Source organism: Rhinolophus hipposideros (assembly GCF_964194185.1).
Source record: "Rhinolophus hipposideros genome assembly, chromosome: 12".
Taxonomy (NCBI): domain Eukaryota; kingdom Metazoa; phylum Chordata; class Mammalia; order Chiroptera; family Rhinolophidae; genus Rhinolophus; species Rhinolophus hipposideros.
Genome location: NC_138058.1, coordinates 1461369 through 1485124, shown reverse-complemented (window position 1 = coordinate 1485124; position 23756 = coordinate 1461369). Strand labels below are relative to the sequence as shown.

Below are 23756 nucleotides of genomic sequence, written 5' to 3'. Positions count from 1 at the left end.
CACTGCAAAGACAATGGTTTCTCCAACTTACTTTATTAGAATGTCTGACTCTAATAAAAGAACTACCAGGGATGTGCCTAAAACTGCTGTACACAGGTTACACCTGACAGCTACCTGACACCTGCAGACACTGGAGCCAAAGCGTGGATGACAAAGGAGTAAGGGGAATGTGGAGGAGGCAGGCTGGGCGGCACCGCCCTGCCCGGGAGCCCTCACACCAACACCTGTCTGCACAGCTGTGAGCCACACGCTCCATGGCCAGGGTTCTGGCCCAGCTCCTCTGAGAGCAAAGCCCTGCTCAGTCTGAGTCACTGTCTGTCTCAGCTTCTTTCACGTCCACGCTGAACTTGTACTCCTGGTCACATCCCATGTAAGCGTCACTCATGAAGTACAGAGTGTAGTTGTGGGCGCCAGTGGCCGGGGCCACGAAATCGAGCTTCACCTGGAGAGATCAGGAGGAGTCGGGGAGCATGAGGGGGAGCACAACGTGGGAGGGCGCTCCTGCCCCGCCTCCACCTCAGAACCATGCTGGGCCAGCGGACACTCACCTTGGCCTTCTGCTGCAGGGTCAGCCTCTTGATGGAGATGAGGCTATTGGACTTGGCATCTCCAATCACCACCCACCAGCCCTCTTCACGTTTCTGCAGTGACCAAAAGCCAAGAATTTCAGCACGTAAAACTTGAGAGCAATGAGACCATGAAAATTGTTTTTAAAAAGGCAGGAAAACAAAAACCAGCTAGAAAGCTTTCTAGAAATCCCTCCTGAAATACAAGTTGATACAACTAAGATCTTAAAACTGTCGAAAGGCATCTCAAATGAACTCAGTTTTTAAGTAGTATGTGGACTCATCTGTTGGCTCTGGCTCATATCCTCGTCCCAAAGCACCTGTGCCATGCAGTGCTTGCCACTGCACCCAAGGGCCCTCTATCACAGCCTGACTGAAGAGCCTGCCCGCAGACAGGATCTGAACTGGGCCTTGCCTCTGTCAAGACCCCTGTGCTGGCCAGTCCGCCATCAGAAAGCCTAAGTAGTCCATTTCAGAGCACGCCTTCCTCGGAGCGTGTTCAACTAGTTTGTAAAATTAAGTATTACACACGGTGTATCTGGTTTCTGTCAGACTTTCTTGGGGTAAAAATCAGGCAACTGAGAGCACAGTTTAAGTGGCAGTGGAAAGGAGAGAGAAGAAACAGCTAGGAGAGCCCCACTGCCCTACAGCCACAGTGGCAATGCACCGTGTACTGACTTGCCATGAAGCCCTCCAGCAGACACCCAGAAAAGGCAGCTAGCAGGACATACCTGTGGAAAGAGAGGCGCAATCACGGGCCCTGTCACTTCCTCCTCTCGCTCCAGCTGCACCAGCACCACGACCGGCCCGCCACTGGGGGACAAAAGCAGGAGCACCTCAGCACCACAGCAGCAGGGACCCGGGACAGGGAACCGAGCAGCCCTCTGGCTCACCTGCGGATGGCGTCCTTGTCCACCACCTCGTAGGACAGCTCGATGTTAGGGTAGCGGTTACAGAAGCGCGCCACGTCCGCCATCTGGCTGTCGGACAGCTGCAGCAGCGCGTTCCGCTCTTCATCCTCCATCTCCATGATGTCGAAAACACTCTCGACTCCCTGCAGTGGGCATTCGGGGTTAGAGGGAGAAGACACGCTCACAGCCAACGAGACAGGTTCCAAGAAGCTGCCAGTCCCCAATATGCAATCACTACTGAGCAGGCTTAAGAGCACCGCCCTCGATCGCCAGGTGCGATCTCTAGCATGTCAGTGCAACACCTTCAAAGCAACCAGACCCAGAGCCCACCCTGCGACACCTGCCGCCAGCACCCACCCCAGTGCAGGACCCTCAGCTCTCAGGCGCAGCCCCAGCTCACCTTGTCTGTGCAGCGTTTGATGTGCTCTGAGGTGAAGTGTGGCAGCTGTTTCAGGTATGAGTCCTTGGACCACATGGCCTGGGTGACCATCTGCGCCAGCTCCATGGCTGCCAGAGCGGGGCTGAGCCAGCCATTGCTGGAGAGGACATCCACACAGGCCTGGATGAGCCGGATTGCCTGAGCGGGGAGGAGGGCGACAGCAGGTGCGGTTGGGGCTGCTCCCTCACAGGCCTGCAGCCCCGCAGCCCACGCCCGTACCGCAGCCCCCCTACCTTGCTGAGGATCTCCTCTGTGTCTGACTGCAGCTCGGCGCTCAGCTGCATGCGGGACAGGTGAGCCTGCAGGAGCAGGTTGGTCTTGATGTGTGGGTCGTTGAACTTGGGGTTGTTCAGCTTGTGGGGGACCTTCTGAGCCAGCTGGAGAGAAGAAAAATAGCTGGTGACGAACAGGTGACCCAGCCTGAGATCAGCTGTTGGGCCAAAGCCCCATCCTTCCCAGGCTCGCAACCCTTCAAAACTACGGGGGAGGGGAGGGTATATCTGGGTGAAGGGTGTGCAGGTCCTGCAGTGACAGGCGCTGCATGCTCGGGTGCACAGATCGCCCTGGGGACACGCTCCACGTGCCCGTACCTGCCGCAGCAGGCTGTCCTCGTGGTGCCGCAGGGGGATGTTTTCGTACTCGGCCGCGTTGGAAATGATCTCGATGAGGCCCCGCACCTTGGTCTTGGCGTTCAGGGACATGCTGAAGAGCTCTGGTGGAAACACGGCCGGTTGGGAGGTGCACTCATGGCCTGGGCCGCCCCACCCCATCATGGCTCCTTGTGGGCCACACCCACACGCACGGCCACGCCGCCGGCCCCTCACCGATAGTGGTGTAGTTGATATAATAGTAGGCAGCGATCATGCCCAGGTTCAGGGGCGCCACGTCCATCTCGTCCTCTATGCTGATGCACTTGGACTGCTCCAGGTCACTCAGTGTCTGCTCCACCAGCTCTGACAGGTGGTCAGACAGGTGACGGTGGGATATGCCTGTGAATGTGAGCGGTCAGTGGGGAGTCACAGGACAGGGCCAGCCACGGCGGTGGGAGCCACGAGGTCCACTGACCCTGCAAGTTGTAGTAATTGGGGTTCTGTGTCATGCGGCGGTACAGAAAGGTCCACGTGAGGTAGTCCACGGCGTCCTGCTTGTTCTCAATGGTCTTGGTGACAATCTCAGCATTGAAGTGGTCATGCATACAGTGGTCCAGGTGAGACTCTACTGGCAATGGCTCATATAAGAACTTTTTGAAGAAATCCTAGGAATCAGGAAGGGGAAGGAGGAGCAGTCAGTTCTTTGAGCACACGGTTTCAAAGAAGAACCAAGGACAAGCTTGTGTGACAGACACAGCTAATACTGAAATCGGGGAGAGCAGCTGTAGACAACGTGAGCGGGGTCTGGGCCTGGAATGCTGCCTGTGTCTGTCCCACTGGCATCACCGGCTTGTTACAGTGGGACAGGCTGAGCAGTGCCTGAGGGAAGACGGAACCAGCCAGAGAGCAAAGACCTCTCACACGGAGTCCAGAGCAGCAACAAAAGCAAAAGGCTACCAAATTTCCTGCGGCGGAGGCTTATTAAAGCAACGTGGAAAATAAAAGCAGAAGTTGACAGAAGAACAGAAAACAAGACCTCCACTTAAGATGAAAGCATGTGTTCCGAGGCTGGACTGACCTTCTTGGAGCCCTGGCACATGATGACGCAGCGCCCCTCGTCATCCTGCAGAGGGCGGTTGGCGTGCCCCACCATCTGCAGCACATCATAGATGGGGTAGTCCACGTACCTGGTGATGGAGGAAGATAGGGGTGTGAGCAGTGGGCCACACTCAGGAGCTCAGCTCCCCGAGGTCAGGGCGATGCGCCATGGGGAGACATGGGCACATCACGGCAAACAGTGTGTGTTCTGGTGCCAATGCACCCTCTCACTCAGTTACCGGCCACTGCAGTTTGCAGGGGTAGGAGCTGTGACTCTTGCTCAGGGTCCCTAAAAGCCCATCTAATGTCAAAAGCAAGATCACTCCTAATAAAGGAGCACATGTGTAAGTCAAGCTGCCACACTTAACAATTGTGTACTTCCTGAGTTATCAAGTCACCTGACTTCATTTCAAACCTACAAGCAGGTTCAGACATTAAAAATAGGTCCATAAAAATAAAACTCACTTCAAAAATAACCTGCATTTTAGGAAAAAAATATTAAGAGTTAAATTATTCGAGCTTTTTCTGAGAAAAATCAAATCTACTTCTTGTCATCACAACACTGTGTGCTCTGGACCAAGTCACTTTCCCAGTCTACAAAACAAACAGGATAACTACACGGTCCGAGAGTCCTTCCGGCGGCCGGACGCCAAGTTCCCCACTGCTGAAACATGGGTAGACAGACAACTAGGAAGCCAGTGTGCGCCTAGGTCAAGGCTGAAAACTGTCCCCGCCCCGAACACCTGCTTGCTGGGTCTGCAGATGTCACATTCATTTTAGGAGAGGGGCTCCCGCTCAGGCCAAAGCTGAACTCACGCGTGGATCTTGCCATTGTAGTACTGTGTGTCCATGATGATTACCAGGTGGGCAGCCACACTCATGCCCCAGCAGAGACTCCGTGAAGCTACCACCACCTGGATGGCCCCTGGGGGGTGAGGAGAGGAGGAGACTGAGTGCAGGGCTCCCTGGCTGACACATGGGCTGACCTGCTTGCAGAACGCAGAGCAAAGCCTGCAGGAAACAAGGTCTGATATGACAGGGTGAACACGGTACTGTGGGAGGTGACCCATCTGCCGTTGCCCTGCTTGGGGGACTGTCCTGGACGCACCACTGTCCTGGAGGCACAGAATCCCCAGCCCAGCGGAAGCTGGAAACTGGCCCTGCTGACTGGGAAGTGCCAACGCAGCCCATGGAGGCAAACTCAAGCTCAGAGCATGCCCCAAACCAGACAGATTCCAGGGTCAAACTGACAGGAAGTGGTTCTGACAGGACCATCTCCACCGCCAAAATGATAACTGTGAAATGCTACAGGGCAGTAAGGGACAGACACACAGACCCTAGGGAGATCACCATTGTGCCCTTGGCACATCTCAGGCCTATGACCTGGCAGGTCTGGTACTTGTGGAAAACCAGGGTAGGGGCTGAAGGACTGGTCCAGAGAAGCAGGTTATGAAATGACATGGCCTCACACGCCCACCTGCCTTCTCATTCGCAAGCGGGGGGAGCACTTGTCCTGCCGCATGAGGTTACTCAGATGAGGTACTGTATCCCACCATCGGAAAAGCGCTCTGATGTGGACCAGTGCGCCGTGGAGGACAGCGCCAAGCCCGTTACCACAGCACGCGACAGCACGGGTATCGCGCTGGGCCACGTTCTTACCTGAGCTGAAAAGCTGCTCCACCAGGCGCCGCTCCATGGCGCTGAGCCCCTCGTGCAGGTAGCCCACGCCATTTAACAGCGTCTCTTTGAGCGTGCTGTCACTCAGCTTCTCCAGGTACGGGATCAGGTCTTTCTCAGTGCAGTGTAAGAACCTGGGCGGCACAGCACCAACTCAGCTCGGAGCGTTCCAGTGGCCGCCCAGCCCCGAGCCACAGGGGGCCCACCCTCCAAACACCCGACGCCCCATGCCCCGAGGCCAGGCGCTTCCCACCTCTGCCGCTGGATGTCTGCCGCACACGTGGTGAGGATGTCAATGGCAGTGAGGCGGGTCTGCTTGCGAGAAGGCACGAAGACGATGACGGGCTTCTTGGGCGAGTGCTTGGTGATAGCGTGGTACACGGGCTTGGCCATGGACAGCAGGCGCGTCTGCGTGTGACTGATGTTGAAGCCCTGGGGACCACGGGAGAAAGAGATGGAGGTCACAAGACCCACTTCTGTGGAAAGGAGGCCACGAGGGACCAGAGGGCGGGTCCCACCTGGATGTGCAGCTCCAAGGGCACGGGGCGCACGTTCGGGTGGAAGTTGAAAGTGGAGGTAGCACTGCACCCCAGCCAGTGGGCCACATCCTTGGCGTTTGACAGCGAGGAGCTAAGCGCCACAATCCGGATAGGCCGCTCAATCTGGGAGGAGATGTAGCGCATCCGGGAGCAGATCACTTCCAAGACAGGCTGGGAGAGAGGGAGGGGCAGAGTTACCAAGGCCCAGGCGCCACCTCGACCCCCCGCCCCAGAGGTACTCTCCCGGCTCCCCCTCAGGTTCAGGGCCCCCGTCTCCGGCTCCACCTCCTCCATGGCAGCCAATCCCCACTAAGAGTACCACAAAGTGTCTCACATCGTCCCTTGGGAACAAGGTGACGAGCCGAGTCCTCCCAGAGAAGCTCCTCGTGCCCGGCCTCATACCCACCCACAAGGCCCAGCGCCAAGGTCACTGGGCCCCTTTGCTACGCGTGCAGCCGTACCCCATTCTCGCCCCCGATGAGGTGGACCTCGTCCACCACGAAAAGGCTGATGTTCTGGACGTTCTTGCGCTGCTTCCAGCGCCGGGACAGGATGTCCCACTTCTCGGGGGTGCTGATGATGACGCTGCCTTTCCCCAGGAGCTTCAGGTCTGTGCTGGTCTCGCCCGTCAGCAGCACCACCTTCTTGCTCAGCCTGTCCTGGAACTTCTCGTACCAGTCCATGTACACCTGGCAGGCAGGGAGGGAAGGCAGGTGTCGGCGGGCCAGGTAGCACCCCCCGAAGTGTGACAAATGCTGAGAAGCCAGGGACTGGCTGGTCTGCAGGTCTCAAGCTACTGTTCCCCCAACCCCCACACAAACCCTCAGGGATGGGGGCTTCTCTTTAGTTCCCAAACTGAGGGAATGACCGAGAAACAGCAAACAGTCCTGCCTTGAGTGACCCTGCAAATCAACCCCAGGCTTCAGAGACGCCAGACCTGGGCTCAGATGGAAAGGGCCTCCTCGTGGGAAGACTCAGGTGACACTGCGCCATGTACCTGCTCTGCCAGAGCTTCCATGGGGGTGATGTAGACACAGCGCCCCTCGGAGTTCTGCAACAGCATCCGCAGGATGGCGAACTCGGCGCAGATGGTCTTCCCACTGCCCGTGGGGGCCCCCACAAACACGTTGTCATCACTGTTGTACACCGTGTTGAACACTGTGGACCGATGGAGCGGCGTGAAACCGAGGACACACTCAGAGTGCTCCTTAGATGGCAGGGACAGGCCAGCCACCGGTGTGGGTGCCCCCCCCAGTCTGGGCCAACAGCCTACAGGCCGCCCACTGGTGCACTCACAGTCTCCCTCCCCCACAGAAGGAAAGAGCAAGAGTTCTGTGGGATGACAAGAGAAGCAAAGGAGCCCAAGTCGTCTCCTCTGCTGGTCTTCTCAGGGCGCAGGACACAGAGCAAAGGGCCCTGGCTCCGTCTCTCTGCTCCGATGCTCCCTGTCTCCTAGGAACCATCTGAAGTGGGAAGGGAAGAGCCGAACCCCAGCATCGAGACGGGGTGAAAGTCCAAGTCCCATTTATTAGCTACTTCAACTGGGTGCCGCTGCCTCAGTTTCCCCCTCTATCAAATGGAACACTGACAGCCATATCTCACATGGTAAATCCCATGGGGCTGGTGAAAGGAACAGACGGGAAACGCCCGAGATGCTCTCAGCCCACAGCACTCAGATCACAGGCGTACTCTGCACTCCCCAAGGTGATTGGGGGGGAGGGGCCTTGTCCACTCTGCTCAACGACACATGACCCTCCTTGGTGAGCTGCACCAAGTGGCACTGCCCATGAACAAGGGTGTGTGAGACAGGAAGTGCCTGGGGCGCTCAGCCAGTGGGCACTGAGGGGCTGCCACGTCTGCCAGGACCTGAGCACTCCCTCCCTGACCCCAGTGACCTTACAAGGCCTCCAGGGGCTCTGACCGCCCAGGACCCGACACACCCACCTTGGGTTTGGATGGGGTTGAAGAAAGGAAATTTATCCTGGTAAAGGCTCTCGAAGGCACTGTTTCTCAGGGCAGACACGGGCAAGGGCTGCAGGTCCAGCAGCTCGGTGGGTGGCGGGTACTTCTCGGGCAGGATCAGGTGGCGGAAGGAGACAGGCAGCTGCGTCTCACAAGCTGCCAGAGGAAAGCGGGTGGTAGGAGGCAGTCCTCTTGACCTGAGGACCCCTCTGCGCACACGCGAACCCTCCCTCCAACAAGGTCAGGCTCACAACTGCCCCGGGGGGCGTGAGAGGACACTCACAGAGCCAGCGGTCAGACACCACACGGATGAAGTACTGAGGAGGCAGCGGCTCAAAGACGGGCACAAAGAACGTGATGAGGTGCTCATCCTGGGCGTACTTGGCCTTGAGCAAGAAGTACTCATGGTGCAGAATCACCTCACTGTCCACATCCTCCACCAGGATCCAGAACGCCTCTGACGAACCATGGACCTGCCAGGACGGCAGGCAGGCAGGGGACCGTGAGCCAGCAGGGGCCCACGGCCCTCCAGCCCAGCGCTCCCCAGGCCACCTGGGACCAGTGCCTCTGCCCAGCACACCCTTACCTTTTCGTCCCACTGGAAATCTGGCGTGATGGTCAGCTCCACCTTCAGGGTGGAGCGCGTGATGGGCTGCAGGTGCACCGACAGCTCCAGCTTGGGGAACAGGTGGACGTACTTGTGGATGGTCTTGCCCATCTTCGGCATACGGATGAGCTCGCCTGCGAGGACACAGCGCACAGGAGCTGCGGCAGCTGCCGGGCGCATCTGCACACTGGGAGCCAGCGGGGAAGGCTGGCACGTGCTACCCCCCTGGGGCAGGCCCTTCCCTGCCCTCTGGGTGGAGTCCAGGTGTCCCAGCCCAAGACTGGCCTAGAACTTCAGTGGGCCGGGAGGGGCGGCCGGGATGTCAGGGCACAAGACCTGGGAAATGCAGTGTGTCGGCCGCGAGACTGGGCTGCAGGGACAAGGACAGCTTCCCACGTACCGATCTCATTATGATTCAGGTCATACAGACGCTCAAAGGGGAAGTTTTTCTTCTCAATCTTCTTCACTACTTCCTCAGGGAGTTTCCGGAACTGGCGCAGAGGACACATGGACTGCCACCTACCCAGGTAAGAAACAAAACTGTGAGTCCCTTGTGCAAGGCTTGTAACAAACTGCGCTCATTATGGGTCCCGAGAGATTAGCTATGACCACACCAGTCACTGGACACTGTGCCAGCAGTGGGAACCGAGGGCCAACACTCACCCCCGTGTGCCCCCCCTCAGGGTGCATGCCCCCCCGGCTGAGGTGCACTGTCTCTCCCACGCCCCCGGCCATGGCACCCCGACCACGGCGGTCAGCTGCCAGCTCCCCAGGCCCTCACATGCGTTTGTCGATCATCTTGCAGAGGTTCAGGGTCTTGTCTGTGAGCTGCGCCCAGCCTCGGTTTAGGACAATCTCAAAGATGGCCCGCATCAACCGGCCTGCCGACTGGCCAAAGACAAAGCAATGCCTGTTACGTGCCCACTGTCCCTAGACTTAATGGAGTCACTCCACACACATGGCTGAACAGCCTCACTCATGCAAGCAGCCTCAGCAGTTCTGGAACAAGGGCGCCTGTAATTACTCTACGTAGAAGGTGCTTGCTGGACGTAGGCTAGTAGAAAAGGCAGCCCGAGCACCCGTGCATTTTAGCCTAACACTCACTGCACGATTTTAAAGGTTCTGTCTCATTTAGCATTTAGGGCTCTAGCAAGAGTAAGGGTGCTACTGACGCGCTTACAGGTAAAGACAGAGTAGCCAATAAAGCCTCTTGCCAGTTCTGGATTCCGTCGTGAGCCCAGCCGCCAGAGGGCAGCCATCCTCCAGGCAAGCAGACGCTGTGTCTTGTGGCTCTCCCTATGGAGCCCCACCCTGCACTCTCTCTTAGGCCTTGCCTTTCCCACATGCTCAAGAGCAGTGAAACGGGTGGGGCCAACATGCACCAACCAGCGCCAACTAGGATAAAGCACAGTGGCCCTCCCCTCACCAGTGTCCGGCCTCTCTCCAAGACGCACAGTGCACAAGGAAGCCCACTGCTGAGGCCCCTTCTCCCGGCAGCACTACTCTGTCCTCACCTGTGTGACGTACACCATGTCGGCCATCAGTGCAAAGCCCTCCAATTTCAGCTGCGAGATGAAGGCTTGGAGAAGCACATTGATCTGGAAAAAGCAAGGTCAGCCAGAAGGAGGGCAATCGTTGAAGAGTCCAAGGAAATGAATCACATGTCTGCTCTGGGCACCCATGCCAACATGAGACCTTCTACAGCTCTTGACTTACAGACGTGAAGTAACTGTTACTCCACAGGAAAAGAACACATGAAAAGAATGCTGGGAGGACCGAGCACGTAACCCAGCACGAACCCCACGCAAGGTCCCCCTTTGAGAAGGTAAGGAAAACTGCCTGACCCTCGCCCCGAGCAGAGGAGATGGGCTCACCTTTGCACTGGGCTCCTCGATGCTCTCCTTTACAGGGATGGGCACCCTCTCCAGCAGCTTCTGCAGCTCCAGCTTCTCCTCCTGCCACGAGAAGGAAACAAGTCAAGGCCAAGGTGGGTGGTCGAGGACAGACCCCGTCCGGCGAGCTGGCGGCGAGCACCCGCTCCCTGTCCCCACACAAGACATGAGAGGACTGACCTCTCTGACGGTGATGTTCTTGAACTCGGAGGATAACGAGAAGACGCGGAAGAGCTCAATCTCACTCAGGGTGGGCTTCAGCAGCTGGTTGTAGGTCTGCACCGTGTCGTTGGTGATGTAGTAATGGCTGGCGATCCGGCCCAGCTCTGTCACCTGAGGAAGGAAGACTCAGTCCAGCTTGGGCATTCACAGGCCGCAACCTCTCACCGTGGACAACACGTGCCCCTGGGTGGACGCCCCCGACCACGAGTGCCTGGCCCGAGCACACGGAGAAAGGTGGCACAATAATCTGACCCACAGTGAACGGACACCCACAAGGTAAAGACAGCAGAACTAGCACCTTTAGTCAGGCTACAGAAAGGTGGCCCCGTCAGGCTTTACCGTACCGTTTCAGGAGTCCCTAGGCTCAGACAGCACCACACAGCCCCACCTGTCTTTCTACTGTTTCCAGCAATGGGCACGAGGCAGGGCTCAAATCGGGGGTGTGAACGCCAGGGGTGTCCTGGGACTACAGCCCGCGGAGACCTTCCCCTGCATCCCTCAGCCCACTCGCCTGGAAGTTGCCTGTCTTCTTGTCATACTTGACCAGGTTGTTCTTATCCAGCATCAAGGCAGCAGTATGAACCAGATCCAGGCGGCGCTGGTCCAGCAGGGGGTCTCCCTTGAGGTCGTCGTGAGAGATGCCGTAGAGGGTTGGGGACCGGAGCATTCGGATGTACAGGTAGGCATAGCCCAGCCAGTTCACCGCGTCCTAGGAAGCAGAACATGGTATCAGCGTACAGAACTGGTGTCCAAATGAGAAGCTCCCATGATCACTGGACATTAGTTCCCAACCGTAAGGGTGAATGTTATAGGTCTCCTGGATGTTTATTTCATTATGAAAAAAGAGTCCTTTCTGAAATGTCAGCAAAGGGGAACTGTCCACCACTACTCACATTGAGGTGTGGGGTGCAGGAGGGAGGACCCCGGATGCCGGTGGCCCGCAGCACCGGACACACCCCACTCCTGGTACCTGGCTCTCCGGAGAAGGCAGGAGGCGCCCCCCTACCTTTGCATTCTGGACATTCCCCAGCACGATTTCTGCATTGAGCATATCGGGCAGCTTGGACACCATCTGGCTCTCGATGGGAAGCTGCTGGTTGAGGAGCGACAGGTAGTACTGGAGCTCCCCGTGAGACGTGATGAGTATGCCTTCACCCTTGGTGTCATACTGGGGTCTCCCAGCGCGTCCCAGCATCTGGGGCAGACAACAAAGCGACAGGGCTGTGGCCACACGGCTGCTGGGTGGGACTCCAGGCCCCCCTTTCCAGGCCCTGGCCTTCCGCCGGCTCTCTCGAGGGCATTCTCGCCTCCCACTCACAGGGTCCTCTTCCCCACGAGAACACAAAGGACCAGTACCTGCAGGATGTCCAGCGCCCCCAGTTCTGTCCAGCGCCCCTTCTCGGGACTGTATACCTGGGTGCCTTTGATGATGACTGTATGTGCGGGGAGGTTCACACCCCAAGCCAGCGTTGCTGTGGACACCAAAACCTGAGGCAAAGTGAGGTGTAAGGAAAACAGATGTTCCCACCAGAGGGTCCGTGTCCCCGACTCCTCTAGGCAACCTGCCCCAGAGCTTCTGGCAGGAGTGTTGTGAGTCCCCTCCCTGTCACAGAATAAACAGGAAGGGATTCCTGGGGTCCTTACCTACTCAAGAATTAACCTTTCAGGGATGTAGGGACACCTAAGAGGCAGAAGTGCAAACCTATACTAATCAACTTAGCATCACTAGACAATGGAAAACAGGCTCTCCTGAGAGAGGAAGAGAACAAGGCACGACCTGGAGTCACCGCCACACCTGCTGTGCTGTGTTTCTCAGACACGTTCCTAAGCTCACATCTCCCCTGAGGCAGGTATGAGCGCGGGGAGAGACGGCACCATCACTGTGCTCACCACAACCCTCTGCCCTGGGCACCTGGGCCAGAGACAACAGAGTGCCAGGGCCAACCCAAGGTGCCACCCATGCTCCGCCCCCTCACCTGAATGTGTTTATCCGCGAAGAGGTCCTCCACAAGCGTCCGATCAACTCTGGTCATGCCCGCGTGATGGATGGCAAAGCCATAGGGCAGAAGGTCCTTCAGCTCCAGGTTCTGTGGGAGAGAAAACGAACGGGTGATGAGGGGAGCCTCCTGTGGGACCCTGCCAGCCACCAGTTAACCTCTTCACAGGAGCTCCTGGCCCTTGCCACCTGCACATGATCAGCCCTCACTTGTGTGCAACATGGCATCATGGTGCCGTCCCCGAGGACGGTCTGGAAGACCTCGGGCCGAGCCGGTCCCAGGCACAGTGAGAGCCAGCCGGTCTGTCCTCACCTTGCACTGCTCAGCTTCCGTCCGAAGGACTTCTGTGGAGGCAGAGCCTTCTCTGAGGAACAGACCCAGTGTGTCCTTCTCGAGGCACATGTCCCGGATGGCCCTAGCCGTCTTCCCCGTCTCCTTTCGGGAATGGACGAACACCAGCACCTAAGTAGAGATCAGTCATGAAACACGGCTCCCCCAGCCCCGCGACAGCCCGGGGTACCCACAGCAGGAGGCAGAGGAACCAAGGTCTGAAGAGAGGCGCCTACAGGCCCAGGAGCGTAAGGAGGGGCAGCAAGACCCTAAGACAGGCCACCACGCAGCACCGTGACAGTCCGGAACTGGGAAGCTAAACCAACTCTTGGCACCTTATCCTTACATTCACACGCGATGCGGACGCAAATACAGGCATCTCAAGTAAGAATCTGTGCTCAGGCACAGGATTCTAAGCCACCTGAAGAGTGTGTCTGCGAAACAACAGCTGTAATGTTTATGAAACAATGAGCAATAGTCTTTAGAAAAGGACTTAAGAAATAAGTCTCAGTATGAGACAAGCACCATTTTGTAGGTAATAAAGTCCTCCAAGTATTTAATGCCAAGAAAAGATTGGCCTCTTCATCTAAATCCGTCTCATCTAAATGTCACGCTAATTTTCAGCAGACAAAAAAACAAATACGTAACCTGTCACTTTTCCTTAGTTTCTGTCTTGGTTAACATGACTAAACTCAGTTTTTGATTCAAAAATTGTATACTTTCTAGTAAAAATACCCTTTCACTAACTAACTTTCATCTTTATATTTACTGTTACACTTTTGGTATGAGCCCCTCAAAACTTTTAGAAAAGGGACCTTGGTAATGTAGATGATTATCTATGACTAAGATTTCTTTTTGGGGAGTTTTTAAGTTACAAATGCTATTTCTTTCATGGTTTGTAGGACTGTTCAGGTTATATTTCACCTAGGCTGAGTTTTGGTAACTGGTGGTTTTTGAGGAAATGGTCCATTCTTCCAGGTTCTCAAATTTATGTGTAAAAAGTTGTTCAGAGTATTTCTTTATTATCCTTTCAATGGTTCCGGGTTCCGTATAACACCCCATTTCATTCCTGCTGTTGGTGATTTGTATTGTGTCCTCTCTTTATCTTTGTTAACCTTGCCTGGTTTTTGGTAAAAGGAAATTTCAAAAGAACACAGTTCACAAATGATAAGAAACCACAGACAGACCTGATTTTTTCCAGCATGTTCCATGATCTTCTCATAGACGATTTCATTCATTATCTGGAAACGCTTGATAGCTTTTTTCTCTGTGATGCCCACATAAGTCTGTTCCAGAGGCACTGGGCGAAAGCTACAAGTTCAACGGTTAAGACAAATGAGGCCCACAACACTGAGGAAATGAGTGGTCCTTTTCCCTGCCCAGGAGCGGTATTCCCTTTTGGATGCGTACCATATCAATACCCAGGGCCCTTCCAAAACCCAAGCCAACAGAGCACCTTTGCAAGGGGAAAGACAGCAAGGTCACCGGGTGACACTTGTCCCCATCCCCACACCTGTTGTCGAAGTAGAAGAGGCCCTTGGCAGGGTCCACGCGCAGGAAGGTGGCCACATCCTCATAGTTGGGGAGGGTGGCACTAAGCCCGATGAGCCTGACGTCCTCTTGGGTCATCTCAATGTTTCGGATGGCCCTAGCCACCAAAGCTTCCAAGACAGGACCTCTATCATCGTGGAGAAGGTGGATCTCATCCTAAGGAACGGGAGGGCAGCCATTGACGTCAAGGACTGGAGGAGTGCAGCCCCTTTCCTGGGGGTGCTTGCGTTTTGTAGGTGCAGACTGAATATACCAAATAAAGAAGACAAGGGACCCCAGGCAGAGACACCGAAGGAGATAACTCACCAGGAAGCACCCAGGAAGTAACAGGCTCTGCCCATGCTGCTTTGCTACAGCCCAGGGAAACGGAATGCTTTACAGCAAGAAAACCTGACACTGCAGCTGAGTTCTGAACTCCACTACTTACTGAAAATGAAGCTGCTGATCAGACCACGTTTATATCAACTAGGGCTGTACCTCTGGGCAGGGACCCTCAGCAAGACCGGCAGACAGTAGGCACCCGATGGTGAGTTCACAGGGTCTAAGCAGTGCTTCTCCAATTCGGTGAGCAAACCCAGCAGCAGGGGATCTTATGACAACGCAAACTGCATTGCAGTAGCTGTGGGTGACCTGGGGTCTCTGCAATCCTACCCAAGACTCTGAGTGACAAGGCTCTAAAACAGGGCTGGCAAACGTGTTCCCAAAGGGCCAGGCAATGTGTTAGGCTCTGGGCCACAGTCCGTTACACGGCGCACAGAAGCAGCTGTGAACAATGCATCCCAATAAACAAAACCCAGCCGGCGACAGCCAGCGCCTCCTCCCGAACGCCAGGCACCAACAGAGCGAGCACTCCTTTCCCTTTCCCACATAGCAGGGGCTGCTGACCCGTCACGGGCCTGGGTGCCCGCTGCCCGTGTGGAGTGCATCCCGACCGCTCCGCAGGCCTCTGACGGACTGCTTCTTAAAAAGCCCTGGGAGGCTCTTGGAGGACTTACTAGTTCTTTTCGTTTGTCTGTTTACATTTACCTCACAAGAGTTCAGACGTGAACAAAAAGAGTAACACAGGAGACACTGTGCCTACAGGGAACTTGCAGGTAAGTGCGGATTCTCACTGAACTGTGACGGCGAAGCTGGAAGCCTGGCCGCTGTGCCCTCCCTGGCACCCGCTCACCAGAATGATGAGCCGCACGAGCTGGGTGTAGGTGCGCTCCCCGCCCTTGCGGGTGATGATGTCCCACTTCTCGGGGGTGCAGACGATGATCTGAGTGGCGCTGATCTCCTCCTTGCACAGCTGGTGGTCGCCGGTCAGCTCCGCAACAGTGATGCCATATGTGGCCAGGCGCTGGGTGGGGAAAATGCATGTCAGGAGACAAGGCTTGCAGGGGCCTTGGCACCACACCTTCTGCCTGAATGTCCGAGTACAGGGCACGGAAGTAGGTAGCTGCCCATCGGGGAACCCCAGGTGAACAGATCGACCATATAAACAAACCCAAGTTCACACTCGGGCAAATGAAGCAGAGGCTCCCTGCGAGGCCCGCACACCCAGGGGGCAGTGCGGCAGGCAGATTCCAGGACTTGGACTGTTATCAACGCAGCCACCTGGGGCTTCATAAATACTCCGACAATGCTCTTGAGACAACTGGAGAAAAGTGCTAACAACAAGACGACAGAAAAACAGTAGTAAACCCTTGCAAAAGGCACGACAGGTCCAGGACATGCCACTGGGCCTGGGTCTAGTTCCGACTTTGAAGTGGAGCGACCACCCCCTGAGGCACTGCAGAGACGCCGCGATACAAGCAGCGTACAGCAGGCCTGCTCCCACACTGCACGCTGCACCAGCCGCTCACCTTGCCAAAGCTGCCCACCATCTCCTGCACCAGAGAACGCATGGGAGCGATGTAGATAATCTTGAAGTCATCCACGTTGATGGTGCCGTCCATGTTGATGTGCTTCCCGATCTCTCGGAGCATGCACATCAGCGCCACATTGGTCTTCCCGGCACCCTGAGACAGAGGTCACGGATGAGGCCTGCCCACCCGCGAATGCTCACTGCCCTAACTCCCATGGCCTTGTCACCAGAACAGGGAATAGAGCACGTCCTGGGATTTATCCTACCACCGAACATCTCTGCCACCGAAGAATGAAGAACTGGGGGTACGGGTGGAGATGAACCATCTCACCCCCTGAAAACATACACTCCCCCCTCCCTGGAAAGCAGCAGCCCAGGCAGTGCTTACGGTGGGGGCACACAGCAGCAGATTCTCATCGGTCTCCAAGGCGGCCCGGTAGAGCTTGCTCTGGATCCGGTTCAGTGTTTTGAAGCCCTCGAATCCGGCCTGGGCGTACTTGGGCAGCTTCTCCACTGGAAGCAATTGCTGGAAGGAGGAAAGGCATTCATATCACAGTGGCAACCCCGTGAGCACTGTTCTTGCAAGACAGCCAGGACTGTGTTTCCTGGGAACTTTCCTGCGTCACTCTCCACTGAAGGCCAGGCCAAAGGGATCAGTACTGAACCCTGGGCTCAAAATCCCCAGGGGAAAGCTCGGCAACAGCTTCCCCTCCTGGGGGAACTGTCTATAAGACAAGGCTACACTTTGTGACTGGGGTGACATCGAAACCAGAAGGGAGATGAGCTAGGAGAAACAGAGGTGTTCACTCACTTCCTCTGAGCCAAAGGGCTTGGGCTTCAGAGCAGGCACATGCACCTCTTCGTAACCCTTACGCTGGCGACGGAAGGATCCATCTGGAAGCTGACAGCGTTTATTGGCCATGAAGTGGCTCCCCTGGGTAAAAACCAGGTCCTCCAAGTCGAGCACCTGCCGCGGAGCCAGAGCCTGGACAAGAAAAGACACACACGCGAAGTGAGTGAGCTGAGCCCAGGAGCTCCATCTGCCGCAGTCGTGGGGGCCTGACACCGACCTCCCCGCCCTGGTCCAGATCCATGGTTTCCAAGTCAGTGTCCATCCGGGACTGCCGCACTCGCTCCCTCCGGGACCGCTCCTCCTGCACAGGGAAAGAGACAAGAGCAACGATTAGTCACCATTCTAGTTCTTGTCCTCTCAGTCCCTGCTTAGCTAAGCTTGCCTCACAGGTGCTGACCAGTAAGACCCAAAACAGAAAGATAGCCCTTTTCATTCAAACACCTGCCACAGGGACCACCAGATGACGAAATCAGGAAACAGCTTAAAAGGGACAGCGCACAGTGCAGGGATTTCAAATAAGTCAACATCAAGGGTGCGCCCCAAGGCATGCAAGTGTGGGTTCTGTGTTCAGCAAACACGTGTTCTGTCCTCTACTTCAGGGAAACCCGTGATTCACTGCATAAAAAGCAGGAAAGGGCCCCGGGAGCTAGTGAGGACGGCAGGTCAGAGTCCTCTCAACCACACCAAAGTGAACGTGTTCATTCCAATCTGTACACTGACAACCCTCAAAGAACTTAGAGAGTCTTTACTTCTTCAGTTTCCTTGCTTAAGTAGGCATTTAGCTTTATGCTGCAACCTGCTAGCTGATGTTTCTTTCCAAAGCTAACCCTCCAGGCTCAGGAGTCAGACAGACGGCCCAGCCCAGCCCTCACCCTGATCAGATCCTCCTTCTCGGTTTCGTGGAGCTGGTAGAGGAACTTTGAGAGCTCTGGGTCAGCTTCCATCTTCCCCATAATCCTCTCCTTTTCAGCTTCACTCTGTGCACTGGCCAGCAAAGTGCAGTACAAAACTGCCAACAGCAAAAGGAGAAAGGGAAGGTGAGAAGGCGGGGGTGGGATAAAATCAACCTTCAACCTTGGGTAGAAAGAAAAATGAACGAAACGTGCTGAAGCTATGACGGCAGCAGTCTCCACCGTACACGTGCGTGTGCACTGCCGTGGGCCCACTGTATACTCCCTCATCATCCTGTGCTGACGCAGCCCCCAACAGATACACGCGTGTGCACTGCCAAGGGCCCACTGTATACTCACTCATCATCCTGTGCTGACGCAGAACTTTGATAAAATCGAATGTGTTGAAACCAAGGAGCAGCACCAGCTGGTTCTCACACTCCCGGTCATCACTGGCCGTCTGCAGAAAAGACAACAGGATTAAGGACACAGCTATCTGCTTCATACACTGTCACACCCACTGAGATACACGGCACACAGTATCACGACCCTGGTCCTACCTTCAAGATCTCCAACACTTCATCTGCCTTCTTCTGCGACACGATGGCATCGTCGTAGAAGCGACTGAGCTGCCGTTGTAGCCAGAACGCATCAATGTCCCGAGGGTGCAGGTCCTTCTTCTTGGAGCTCATCAGTTCACCGGAGACTACAAGCTGCACAAGTAACCAGGCACTGAGCCCGTCGTGTCCAACTGCACCTTGTCACCACGCAATACTGCTCTACTCGCCACCCGTAGCCCACCTTCTTCTGAGAACTTTCCAGAGACAGAACTCAGCTATCCTGAATTCAGGAGCACACCAACCTAAGATGTCATCAACACAGGCCTTTGAGGGAGAGGGTGACTGACTAAGATCTTAAGGAAATCAGGACACTAAGTGTTGATCGCGGCTCACACTATGAAAAGGGAGCTCAGGAAGTGACTTTACGGACAGGAAGCGCCGCCCCAACGGGCCCTGGTCTCGCAGCAGTGAGCAGGTGCAGACGGTACTCACATTGGCCGAGAGGGTGCAGCGCACCACAGCCTCATCCCCTTCCATGTCATCATCAGACGCCTCTTCGCGAACCTCTCCATACACATCTTCATCGCCTTCCTGTGGGCGAGCCCCCAGCCCAGCTCGTGACACGGAGCTGACTCCCGTCACCACAGTAGCTCTCCTATGTCGCCGCAAGTTAGCTCATGGTCAGAACGACAGCTTTGGGGCGACACCAACAGCTTACTGGGCGCAGGGTCAGCCCTGTCGAGTACACTTAATGTGGACCTCCCGCTCCAGGTCCACGTGAGCTGCTTCTACGCCTTCTGCTCCTCACCTGAGGCTGCCGCGGGATCAGTCTCTCATACAAACCCGACCAATACATGAAATAAAGAGCTGGCAGCCAGCAGAAGAGAAGAGCGAAGCAGAAGCATCCTGGGTCCAGCAGTGTGGACAACACTCAGCTTGTTCACCACCATCTTTACTCACACACTGCTTCAAACCGCACTGTGGACGCAGCGGTCATGTTAAAAGCAGGCACTTAACAATAAGCATTCGTTAGATGAATGAATGCTACAAGCAAAGCATTCTTTGTTGCTACGTAAAATCATAAAATCCTATTGACTTTGCAATAAGAAGGGACTCAGCAATCACCTATTTCACTCATCTCATTTGACAGATGGTGAAACTGAGGCAAAATGACCTGCCCAAGACATAGGACCAAAATCCAGACCACCTGGCTCCCAGCTTGGTGCTCTCTTCTGACCCTCCTACTTTGCCTCTTTTTCCCGTCCAGAACATGATATTCCAAGGCTGCCATTTTACCTTTCTAGAGCCAAACTCACCACTCAAAACTCTACAGCAACTTTGCAAAGATTTCCCAGAGCCCCCCATTCCCGTTTACTTATATTCAAGAAATCATAATTAGATGGTAAACCTCAGTGGCTGCTGCAACTGTTACTTAAACAACCACGTACAAAATGTGCCTGGGCTCTTGGGCAAATGTGCCCAAAATTCTTCTGAAACTGGCTGCAGGATACAGTACTGATCAGTGGGAAATTATTACAGTGAGGTTGAAACGCAGTGAAATGTGACGGCATACGCCCTCGGTGAAGGTATACATTGTATTCACCTTCTTTCTTTTTGCCGATGCATTTGTTTTGTTTTAATTATATGTTTACATTTATAAGTTCAATTCGCTTTTTAAAACCTAAAGATGACTGACACCAAGTTTTTTTAGCAAAATGATACATATGCCCAAGTCTGATACCCATTCGACACCACAAAATTTATCTGGCTTCAGCTGGGGGCTTCCTTACACTAGTCGTGGTCCCCTTGCCGCAACAATTTCAAAACCCAAGAATAAGCTGTGTCCGTTTGCTGCATCACTCACCTCCTCATCAGACTCAAACTGTACATTCACTCCGTATGTCTCATCAATGTTGTCATCTGAAACAACAAGGGGTTAGAGGGGACAGTGAACAGATAGCGAGAGGAAGCACCGTGGAGCTCATTTCCGCCCCAGTTGCCTGACTTCCCTCTCAGGACAGATGGCAGGTCTAAGGACTCACTTTACAATGGACACAGAGAGCCACCTGTACTGCCACCAGCGAGGTCCTTCCCACCTGCCAAAGCTGGGTTAAGGCCCTGCTCTGCTTGCTCAACCACTTGAGCTCCCCAGGCTCTGCCCAGATTATCTCCCATGTTCTATACAACAAAAGGGTCCAGAGTAAGAAATGGCTGCAGTGATCTAAGGACTCTGGTGTCCAGCAATGGTAACTAGTCAAGAAACACCACAGGTTATGGGAACTAACTGACACGTTCTGCTGTTTGAATGACTGGAACTAGATCACGTTTAGGGGTTAACAAGCAGCCAGTTAATGTAATCAGGACATAAAAAGTTCAATTACCCATGTTCTGGATTTCCTTGTCTCCACCGTAGTCTGTGATCTTTTTGCCCAAGTTCACTAGCACGTGGTATCTGGTATCATCTGTTTGACCCAGCAGCAGGTCAATCTCCTTTCTCCTTTCCTTGTCACGAAGCTTTTCATTCTTTAGGACAGCCAGAACTTCATCAGCTGCCCCACAAAGAATATCACGTGGCTGGTGGAAAAAATGACCCAACAAACATTTAGAACAACGACAGGCAGAACATCACCAACCAGCTTTATGTGACAACAGGATGTAAGGAGTCATACCTGTTTAAACCCGGGATTCCAGGTTCTGATTATATTCATTAATGTTAATTAAAAATGCCACCAGACTCACACAATTGAAGTAAGACCTCTCTGTTTTAAAAAAGATTAGGTAGGTGGTCTTAGGAAGGAGAGGGCATGGCTCCCACTATCGTCTGCGACATTTCTCCAGGTGGTACAGGCGCTCCATAGTCTTCCACTAGCCTGGAATTCTCACAAACTTCTGGAATTCTCTATCCTCGCCTCCTCTAGCACCCACCTGAGCAGAGCCTCAGACTCATAATGGTCCCTAACCACACGGGAAGCATTGTCTCACGTAAAGTAAGTGCTCAGGAAACATCAGCCACCTCTGCAAATTGGCACGGCCCACAGAGGAATATCCACAGGCAAGGTTCTCTGGCACCCAGGTGTGAGTCCCTCCCTCTCCAAAACCATGGCTTCACCCCGGGGCTGCCTCACCTGGTCCCCAAGGGCAGCCTGGATGAAGCTGAGCAGCACCTCGTAGGTCTCCCGGGTCTCTTTGGTTTTGGGCTTGTAGATGATGCCCACCATCTCGTCGATGCCCTCAGAGAGCAGCGTGTACCCCTTCATCTTGTTGATGTCGTGTCGGTCCTCATCACGCTTCCTTCGCCTGGCGGACACAGTGATGGTGAACGAACGGGCAGAACCTTCCCCTCAGAGGCAACGCTAAGAAAGCCCACCCTCCTCCTCAGCTTCTTGGCACACAGGTAACATCAACATGACTGCACCTCAGCACGATTCCCATTTGGCCTTAGTCACTTGCAGGTGTGTTTCCTTACGGGAACACAGCAACAGAAAGGGGATCCTCTCATTCTCCCACTAGATGCATTGAATGTCACGGTGAGACATCCTCCTCATTCATTCACAAAAAACAAAACCACCTTTTTATTTTGTATGACAATATTGTGCAATTGGATTTTGAATAGTTTTCCACCCCAGACACATTTTCTTTTTCTAGCCAGAGAAAATGGAGCACCAAAAGAATCTACTGCCATCGGTTCCCAATAAATTGTAGCAAAAATGGAAAAGAACTATATCCCTGCCCCCAAAAGTGAAAAAAACCTGTGTTTCGTTCCATGGCTGCTTGAACATTAGTCTATAACAACAAAAGTAGAAAATGGGCAACAGCAGAGGAAAAAAATAGGACTGTGAAATCCGTAACAGAAAAAAAAAAGTTACCGTGACAAGGGAATAACAAGAGTCTTAAAGACATCATGAAGAAAATCAAGACCTCTCTATGGACCAGAAACACGTATGGCTAAGGTCTGAACGCTGTTTTCCACTTCAGGTACACCTGTTGAGGACCAAGAACCTCTAACTCTTGTTTGTTTTTATCTTCACGGAGTTGTTTCACTGCTCTTGACGTCTCATCTTACACCCAGCATTTCAGCAAAAAAAGCTGTCCAAATGCTCAAGGCAAAAGAGATTTTGGCTCTGAAGGAAAGTCAGTGTCCCCTCGGTACTCACTTGGCCCTCCTTTCCTCCTGCATCTGTGGTTTGGTGCGCTGAGCCTTATCCCCCATCCGGGTGCCCTCCAACTTCCCAACCAGGGACAGCACCTCGCCTGTGGGTTCATCCCGGCGAGTGCGGTCAATGAGAGAGCGGTCAGCTTGGAGGACAAGATTCGAGTTCTGCAAAGATCACGACGTTATGGGAGCTCGGACACTTCTACGTCACAGGGATGCCAGAGGAGGGTAAGGGAAGTAAAAACCGGAGCCAGCAGGTGCTGACAACCACTAGTCGGAAAAAGAAGTTCTCCTCAAAACCAACTAGTGCTAACCTACAACTGCGCACGAGGGAAGGGCAATGGAATCGGTTAACACATCGCGCTCCTAACAGCGCCCCCAGTAACCCACACCGGGGACGGTGTTGGCTATGTTGGGGGTGGCATCCGAAGGGGGCGGATATACCGTTGACGGGACAGGGACCCCGGATCCGATCTCCCCTCCTCTTCCGCGGTTCTCCCGGAGGCCTTCACACAAACTACCTTTCTCCGCCTTTCGCTCCCCAACGGGCTCCCGAGCCCGGAGTCCTCCCCGAGCCCATACGCACCGCCTTGTACTCGTACTGCAGGCTACGGGCGGTCACATCCGCCATGGCCGCGGCCGCTCCGGGTCTTAGCGCTCCGCTACCGCTTACCACACACCACGAAACGCCGCCTCTCCGCGCTCCCGACGGGCCGGAACGACGCAGAAAAGACGCACGGGACACGGAGAGAAACCAGCTCTTTTCCGCTTCCGGGTCGCGCGCCGGAAGTGCAGGTGGAGCGCATCTCCGGCGGGCGCGCGCCGCTTCCCCGCGGCCTTCTGGGTGGGGCCCGCGGATTCCGGGTCCCGGAATCCCGGGACCCTCCGACTCTGGTTCCGGCTACCTCCTGGCACTTCGGCCTCACCGCCCATACTCTTCCTCTACCTGGGGCTGCGGCCTTCAGCACCAAAGGCTCTTCACTTCCTGACGAAACGTACAGCTGCTTAGCCCCCTCGTTCCAACCCCAGCGCTTTTCCAGCCGCTCCTGACAGTGGCATCTGTCCTGTGG

At 54.8% G+C, this 23756-nt stretch overlaps 1 protein-coding gene across 1 annotated transcript; it reads right to left on the bottom strand.

Moving 5' to 3' along the window:
* Positions 1-14: 14 nt before the first annotated feature.
* Positions 15-23462, bottom strand: SNRNP200 (small nuclear ribonucleoprotein U5 subunit 200). The gene is made up of 45 exons (XM_081068531.1): positions 23273-23462; positions 22688-22851; positions 21659-21830; positions 20915-21107; positions 20398-20453; positions 19026-19124; positions 18534-18686; positions 18334-18433; positions 17956-18092; positions 17301-17384; positions 17042-17215; positions 16619-16756; positions 16229-16384; positions 15553-15723; positions 14344-14537; positions 14018-14141; positions 12813-12962; positions 12480-12590; positions 11860-11991; positions 11510-11698; positions 11015-11212; positions 10462-10614; positions 10264-10344; positions 9904-9987; positions 9171-9277; positions 8790-8908; positions 8369-8523; positions 8066-8255; positions 7765-7938; positions 6818-6978; positions 6282-6509; positions 5800-5991; positions 5535-5713; positions 5264-5415; positions 4421-4529; positions 3585-3693; positions 2982-3171; positions 2741-2905; positions 2507-2628; positions 2150-2293; positions 1878-2054; positions 1460-1620; positions 1298-1379; positions 549-641; positions 15-442 (listed from the first exon to the last, which is right to left on the bottom strand). The coding sequence occupies exons 1-45, from the start codon at positions 23315-23317 to the stop codon at positions 299-301; spliced, it is 6411 nt and encodes a 2136-aa protein (XP_080924657.1). The 5' UTR covers positions 23318-23462; the 3' UTR covers positions 15-298.
* Between the last annotated feature and the right edge of the window lie 294 nt (positions 23463-23756).